This window comes from Anguilla anguilla, chromosome 7 (genome assembly GCF_013347855.1).
Source record: "Anguilla anguilla isolate fAngAng1 chromosome 7, fAngAng1.pri, whole genome shotgun sequence".
In the NCBI taxonomy this organism is placed as follows: domain Eukaryota; kingdom Metazoa; phylum Chordata; class Actinopteri; order Anguilliformes; family Anguillidae; genus Anguilla; species Anguilla anguilla.
In genome coordinates, this window is record NC_049207.1 from 719,466 (window position 1) to 727,784 (window position 8,319).

The 8,319-nt window shown below is 46.8% G+C and overlaps 1 protein-coding gene across 2 annotated transcripts; it reads right to left on the minus strand.

The window, feature by feature from the left end:
- Positions 1 to 1,962: 1,962 nt before the first annotated feature.
- Positions 1,963 to 7,561, minus strand: LOC118231453 (cerebellin-1-like). 2 transcript variants are annotated; one of them, XM_035425261.1, is made up of 5 exons: positions 7,407 to 7,561; positions 4,840 to 5,160; positions 4,106 to 4,225; positions 3,197 to 3,441; positions 1,963 to 2,183 (listed from the first exon to the last, which is right to left on the minus strand). In XM_035425261.1, the coding sequence occupies exons 2-4, from the start codon at positions 5,122 to 5,124 to the stop codon at positions 3,244 to 3,246; spliced, it is 603 nt and encodes a 200-aa protein (XP_035281152.1). In that variant the 5' UTR covers positions 5,125 to 5,160; positions 7,407 to 7,561; the 3' UTR covers positions 1,963 to 2,183; positions 3,197 to 3,243. The 2 variants fall into 2 exon arrangements, with proteins under 2 accessions (XP_035281152.1, XP_035281151.1); XM_035425260.1 differs by having other exon boundaries at positions 1,963 to 2,190; positions 4,840 to 5,162; positions 7,407 to 7,558.
- Between the last annotated feature and the right edge of the window lie 758 nt (positions 7,562 to 8,319).

Below are 8,319 nucleotides of genomic sequence, written 5' to 3' on the forward strand. Positions count from 1 at the left end.
AAATATTTCAATAATATTCAAGTCTGGGGACTGTGAGGACCATTCCAAAACCTTAAACCTTCATCTTTTGCTCCTTTAAAGGCATAGAACACTTTTTTTGTTGTAATATTTGATTAATTTCCTTCACATTCCAACAGATATCAATAAATTATTATCTCTAAGGTCTCTCTGACTGCCCCAGGCTCTGAAATCAGCCTCTCTATAGTTCACCCCATCTGAATCTTAACAACCAATCAGGAGAGCTCTCTGCCTGTCAATCATGTTGGGGGCGACATAGCTCAGGAGGTAAGACCGATTGTCTGGCAGTCGGAGGGTTGCCGGTTCAAACCCAGCCCTGGGCGTGTCAAAGTGTCCTTGAGCAAGACACCTAACCCCTAACCCCTAACTGCTCTGGCGAATGAGAGGCATCAATTGTAAAGCGCTTTGGATAAAAGCGCTATATAAATGCAGTCCATTTACCATTTACCATGTTGTGCCTTCACAGCGTGGTCAGAGAAGAGATACCGCAGAGATAGCGCGATAGCTAGCTAACCTCCAGAGACACCACAGAGATAGTGCTATAGCTAGCTAACCTGCAGAGATAGCGCTATAGCTAGCTAACCTGCAGAGATACCGCAGAGACAGCGCTATAGCTAGCTAACCTGCAGAGATACCGCAGAGACAGCGCTATAGCTAGCTAACCTGCAGAGATACCGCAGAGATAGCGCTATAGCTAGCTAACCTGCAGAGATACCGCAGAGACAGTGCTATAGCTAGCTAACCTGCAGAGATAGCGCTATAGCTAGTTAACCTGCAGAGATAGCGCTATAGCTAGCTAACCTGCAGAGATACCGCAGAGATAGCGCTATAGCTAGCTAACCTGCAGAGATACCGCAGAGAGAGTGCTATAGCTAGCTAACCTGCAGCGATAGCGCTATAGCTAGCTATAAGATTGTGACGAAAAAGCAATTGAAGCGAGTGAGACTTGAATAAAGATCAGTTTGGCTTTTCAGCGATGCCGATAGCTCAGGGATTTGAAGGACTTCGAAAGGATGCTGAGCTGGCAGTAATTCTGCTGGACAGGTAAATATCTTGCTTGTTCCATTTCTGCAGGAATTTGTCATAGCCCCAAACTGTGTAGCCCAGCTAGAAAATGTTAGCTTCTTAGCTGATGTATTTAGCCCACTGTTATATCTATGCTGTACGTTAGGTGTTACCTTGTAGCTTATCCGTAGAGCATCGTTGTTCTTTATTCTAACTTACATCTGACTTCCTAATGCTGACTTACATCTGTGTTCCAGTTCAATGCCGTTAAACACACCTTCTCCTACACACACACTGATGATTGGTTGGGAGGTAATGACTGTAGTAAACGGACAAAAAGGACATTTATTCTTAATAGGAATAGAAACAGAAATTGCATCTCCATGGCAACATATACTAAATATCAAAATAATTCAGTTGCTCTGGATAAGAACCCAGTATGGCACAAGTGTGTCTCAAATTCTGAGATGAGGCCAGCTGAGCCCCAAAACTCACCTGCTGAACCCCAAAACTCACCCAACCCCAAAACTCACCTGCTGAACCCCAAAACTCACCCAGCTCCAAAACTCACCTGCTGAGCCCCAAAACTCACTCAACCCCAAAACTCACCTGCTGAGCCCAAAACTCACCCAATCCAAAAACTCACCTGCTGAACCCCAAAACTCACCCAACCCCAAAACTCACCTGCTGAGCCCCAAAACTCACTCAACCCCAAAACTCACCTGCTGAACTCCAAAACTCACTCAACCCCAAAACTCACCTGCTGAGCCCAAAACTCACCCAATCCAAAAACTCACCTGCTGAACCCCAAAACTCACCCAACCCCAAAACTCACCTGCTGAACCCCCAAACTCACCCAACCCAAAAACTCACCTGCTGAACCCCAAAACTCACCCAACCCCAAAACTCCAACTCTTAGAAAGGAATCTTTCTAAGACATTTTATGTTGGTTTTTCCTTTAATTTGTCACCCGTCTGAACATATACAGTACATATGCAGTGTGAATACTTATGCAGGTATACATATAGGGCTCTAAATCAGAGACTCCAAACGCACAGTCTGATGCACTCCTTTATTAGCACTTCCCTATCTGCGTCAGAAGGGAAGAGGGATCAGATGAGACAGGCGCTTCCACAGGCCAGGGCAGCACACAGTGGAGACTTAACCCTGAAAATGTATAAAATAAGAAAGAAGCCCATCAAAACTAAAACAAAGCACAAATGAATAAAACCAACCTGGGCAAGCCTCCAAATTTCCACCCTCCTGTTCTCACATAGGAAACATCCAATATAATTAAAAAACTGAATCTACAATTACTACTAAAATGCATATTTAATTATTTAGAGTAACTGATTAGTAATTATGATGATCATTGTTAAACCATTTCTATAAAATTAACATTTATTGCCACATCAGTAGATTTAGTATATCAACATTCATCCAGCTCAGAAGTGCAATGCAACCCAATGACTCAAAAAGCTCTCTCTCTTACACACTGGCACATGCACACGCTCACTCATACATGCATACACACACACACACACACACACATGCCCCCACATACATACATGCACACACACATTCATTCATACATACACACATACATGTACACACACACACACACTCACTCACACATGCACACAGCCACATACATACATACATGCACACACACACTCACACATGCACACATACCCACACACACATACATGTACACACACCTACACACACATACATGCACATACACTCATACATACACGCACACACACATACATGCACATACACACTCACTCACACATGCACACAACCAAACACACACACTCACACACACGCACACACACATACATGCACACGCACACTCACTCACACATGCACACAACCACACATACACATACATGCACACACACACACACACACACGCTCACTCACACATGCACACAACCACACACACACATACACACACACACTCGCACACTCGCTCACACATGCACACAGCCACACACATACACACACACACATACACTCACACATACACGCGCACACACACACATACATACATGCACACACACACATACACTCACACATGCACACACACTCACTCACACATGCACACAACCACACACACACACATACATGCACACACACACACACACACACACACTCTTGTTGGTCTCACCATATCATGTTCTCTTTCCTTGCACTCCCCTGTACCCCTGTACCCCCCTATAAGGGGAAGACCAGGAAGCCTGAGAAGGTGGAGTACTTCCAACCCCCCATCAGGTTCCCCCTCTCCAGCTTCAGGTAGGCCTTGTCGCCCCTCTCCATGGTAACCAGCCCCGCGTTGGTCGCCGCCTCCCGGGTCACGTCCTGGTCCCCGGCGAAGGCCGAGATCACCGGCCACCCGTTGAGCACCAGACTGACCTGAGAACAGTGAGAGAGAGCTGTTCAGCTCCAGACTGACCTGAGATCAGTGAGAGAGAGCCGTTGAGCACCAGACTGACCTGAGATCAGAGACAGAGAGCCATTCAGCTCCAGACTGACCTGAGATCAGAGAGAGCCGTTGTGCACCAGACTGACCTGAGATCAGTGAGAGAGAGCCGTTCAGCTCCAGACTGACCTGAGATCAGAGAGAGAGCCGTTCAGCTCCAGACTGACCTGAGATCAGAGAGAGAGAGCCATTCAGCTCCAGACTGACCTGAGATCAGAGAGAGAGAGCCATTAAGCTCCAGACTGACCTGAGATCAGAGAGAGACCAGAACCACCAAGCATAATTTCAAAGAGCTTGTTTTCCCTGGTAAGTGGCAAATGACAACTTTTTCAAACCGAGTAACTGGAGGCAGAAACAGCCGATCAGATGACAAACCGGAAGAGCGAAACAGAGACTAATGTAAAAAAAAAACTTACAACAGGGGTCGTAACACCTGCCTGTTCAAAAAACATTTTAATACACACAGGTGTGTGGGTCAGTGTCGTTGGTAGGCTCATCTGTATGGTCCACACACAGGTGTGTCGGTCAGTGTCGTTGGTAGGCTCACCTGTATGGTCCACACACAGGTGTGTGGGTCAGTGTCGTTGGTAGGCTCACCTGTATGGTCTGCCTGTTGTACACCTTGACTACATGGAAGCTGAAGCTGTAGACTCCCTTCCTGGGGGCCAGGAAAATGCTGCGGGCGGGGTCAAAGTGCCCCCCCACATTCACCAGGATCTGCACAGCACACAGTCCAAAAAACAACATGATCAACAACATGGCCGCTACAGAGAGGGCCCAACATGGCCGCTGCAGAGAGGGCCCAACATGGCCGCTGCAGAGCGGGTCCAACATGGCCGCTGCAGAGAGGGCCCAACATGGCCGCTGCAGAGAGGGCCCAACATGGCCGCTGCAGAGCGGGTCCAACATGGCCGCTGCAGAGCGGGTCCAACATGGCCGCTGCAGAGAGGGCCTAACATGGCCACTGCAGAGGTGCTGCGGAGGTGATGTGATGCTGTAATGGTGCTGTAGTGTTGCATGGCCATTGTGGTCATGTGGCATTGATACTGGGGTGGTGGTGTGCGGATGTGGTCATGTGGCATTGATACTGGGGTGGTGGTGTGCGGATGTGGTCATGTGGCATTGATACTGGGGTGGTGGTGTGCAGATGTGGTCATGTGGCATTGTTACTGGGGTGGTGGTGTGCAGATGTGGTCATGCGGCGTTGATACTGGGGTGGTGTTGTGCAGATGTGGTCATGTGGCATTAATACTGGGGTGGTGTTGTGCGGATGTGGTGGTATTCTGTGGTTGCGGTGCTGATTTATGCTCATGGGCACAGTGGCGGCTGACCTGGTCGAAGTAGATGGTCATGGTGCGGTTGCTCATCTCGGAGGGCTCATGGTTGGTGTTGCGGGAGGCAGAGAAGGCGACGCGGCCGGTTCCTGAGCGCACCGACATGCCAAGAGCGTTCCCCGTCGGCTCGGAGGAGGGCGTGGAGTCGCACACCACCAAACACTTCCCCTCCAGCACGATGGGCTCTGTGTCATTCTGCCCTCCAGCCACCAGGGGGCCACGCAGGGCCAGCAGCAACCCAAGCAGCAGGGCACAGCCCTGGGGCACTGCAGACCAGGGCATGGTTCTGACTGGTCTGGCTCTCAGGGATATGTAGTCCTGGGTGGGAGAGCAGGAAAGACACATTTACAGTGGTGCCAGCAGCAGGAAGTTCATCATAGCCTCACACAACCAATCCCAGAAATACAGAGGAGTGTCAGGGACAGCCAGTCAGGGACACTGTGTGAGAGGAACAGCCAGTCAGGGACACTGTGTGAGAGAAACAGCCAGTCAGGGACACTGTGTGAGAGGAACAGTCAGTCAGGGACACTGTGTGAGAGAAACAGCCAGTCAGGGACACTGTGTGAGAGGAACAGCCAGTCAGGGACAGTGTGTGAGAGAAACAGCCAGTCAGGGACACTGTGTGAGAGGAACAGCCAGTCAGGGACACTGTGTGAGAGGAACAGCCAGTCAGGGACACTGTGTGAGAGGAACAGCCAGTCAGGGACACTGTGTGAGAGGAACAGTCAGTCAGGGACACTGTGTGAGAGAAACAGCCAGTCAGGGACACTGTGTGAGAGGAACAGCCAGTTAGGGACACTGTGTGAGAGGAACAGCCAGTCAGGGACACTGTGTGAGAGGAACAGTCAGTCAGGGACACTGTGTGAGAGAAACAGCCAGTCAGGGACACTGTGTGAGAGGAACAGCCAGTCAGGGACACTGTGTGAGAGGAACAGCCAGTTAGGGACACTGTGTGAGAGGAACAGCCAGTCAGGGACAGTGTGTGAGAGAAACAGCCAGTCAGGGACAGTGTGTGAGAGAAACAGCCAGTCAGGGACACTGTGTGAGAGAAACAGCCAGTCAGGGACAGGGTGTGAGAGGAACAGCCAGTCAGGGAGGCTGTATGTATATAGACATACAGCCTCATGTTTGGATTGAGGGTGTAGAGATGAGGTAATGTTTGGGTGGAGGGTGTGGAGATGATGTAATGTTTAAGTTGAGGGTGCGGGGGTGGAGATGAGGTAGTGTTTGGGTGGAGGGGGTGGAAATGAGGTAATGTTTGGGTGGAGAGTGTGGGGGTGGAGATGAGGTAATGTTTGGGTGGAGGGTGTGGGGGTGGAGATGAGGTAATGTTTGGGTGGAGAGTGTGGGGGTGGAGATGAGGTAGTGTTTGGGTTGAGGGTGTGGGGGTGGAGATGAGGTAATGTTTGGACGCAGAGTTCTGAGAGATTGCCAGGCCCAACTGGGTCCAGGAGGACGAGAGCAGGATCTCCACTGGGAGACCATCTGTCCTATACACGCTCCCTCTCTTTTTGCACCTTCCCCATCGCATTCCCACACATCCCCTCTTCATCCTGACTCTCTGTCCTGTTTGCAACAGCTTCCTCTTCATCTCCTCAAAACTACACAACAAAGCATCCAAATGCACCTTGCTGCCGTTTCGAAAAAATAATCTAACATACATAAATTTATAATAAACAATCTGACATATGCATGTTCCATTTAATAAAACATTAATCTAACATACACAAACTTATAATAAACAAATAAACAATCTGACATATGCATGTTCCATTTAATAAAACATTAATCTAACATACACAAACTTATAATAAACAAATAAACAATCTGACATAAGCATGTCACATTTAATACAACACTAATCTAACATACACAAATTTATAATAAACAATCTGATGCATTTTACATTTAATAAAACATTAATTGAACATACACAAACGTATAATAAACAAATAATCTGACATATCAATGTTACATTTAATAAAACATTAATCTAACTTACACAAACTTACAATAAACTAATAAACAATCTGACGTATGAATATTACCTTAAACAAAAACATTCACACAATGGGCCTCATTCACAAAACTTTTCTTAAATTATTCTTATATTTGCTCTTAAATACATTTAATAAAACATTCATCCGACATATACACAACCTTATTATAAACCCAATCTGAAATATGCATATTATGTTTAACAAAAACATTAATCTAATATATACACAGCATGATAAACAAAAATCAGAATCAGAATCAGAATCAGAATCGAATTTATTGCCAAGTACATTTACACATACGAGGAATTTGCTTTGGTCAACACACCGAGGCAGCCATCTGCGGCGCCAACTTATTAGATGAGAAATGAGAGAACAGGAGGAAGGAAAATGTTACCCAAATGGATGAACAGCATAATGGTGAATTAAAAAAAGAATGTTAATTGTAACATTATTATTATTATTATTATTATTATTATTACAGGAACAGTAATTGCCTTCTATGCACAATAAGGACCTAACAAAGCTAAAACAGAGGAGAAGGTTAAAAAGCTTTTCTGATCTCACCTTTCAAACTCGATGAGGCTCCTTCTTTTCTTCAGGGCATCAGAAGCCCGCTGTTTCCCTGAGAGAGTGACGGACTGGTCCTCGAGTCTCCACCTGAACACGCCTTAAAGCACACTCTCCCTCTCTCCCCAGCAGTCTCTCCTTCCCTCCCTTTCTCCCTCACTCTTCCATCTCATACCCCCTACCTGCTCCTTACTCTTTCCTGCCTCCCTCCCTCCCTCCCTCCGGCCTTATGCTCTGTTTTTTTTCTACAATAAAGACTGGTTTACTGCACACACATTCATGCATGATGGCTTTGGATAAGTCCAAATTGGAAAGGTTAGCTGCTACCACGTCTCTCTTCCAGTACAGGGTGGAAAGGAAGCCATGTTTCCTATAATAAGTTTAAACTTTGTATAATGTGTGCGTTCATGAAAGAGGAAACAGTCATATTATCTATTCTCATAGCAAAAGATCAGGGGCTTCTCATAGTCAGTTCAGTGATGTTGAACCACTGATTTTAGGGATTTTTCATTTACGTTTTGTTTGCACCACGGCTAACAGGATATGAATAAACTCCCTGATCTGAACAGATATCTGCAGCTCAGGAAGGGCAGTGTCACCTGGTGGTCAGTGGTTTACACTGCAGTCTCCACTGTCTACATGCCACATAAGGACACTTTCACCTTAAGTACAGTGGACCTTTATGGACATTGATGCTTTCTGACTGTAGAAAAGACATTCATTAATAGTGTGAATGCAAGTCTGTCTTAAAACAGACAGACAGGAAGAGCCTGGCAGAACCCTGTATCAGACAGGCATACTCTTTCTGCTCTCTCCAGTTTAATCTCTAACGGTAAGGTCTAAATGTCGTGAAGGTTGCGTAAGTTCTGTAGCTGATATCCAGGCGTGGCACACTGCTGTAATGCTCAAA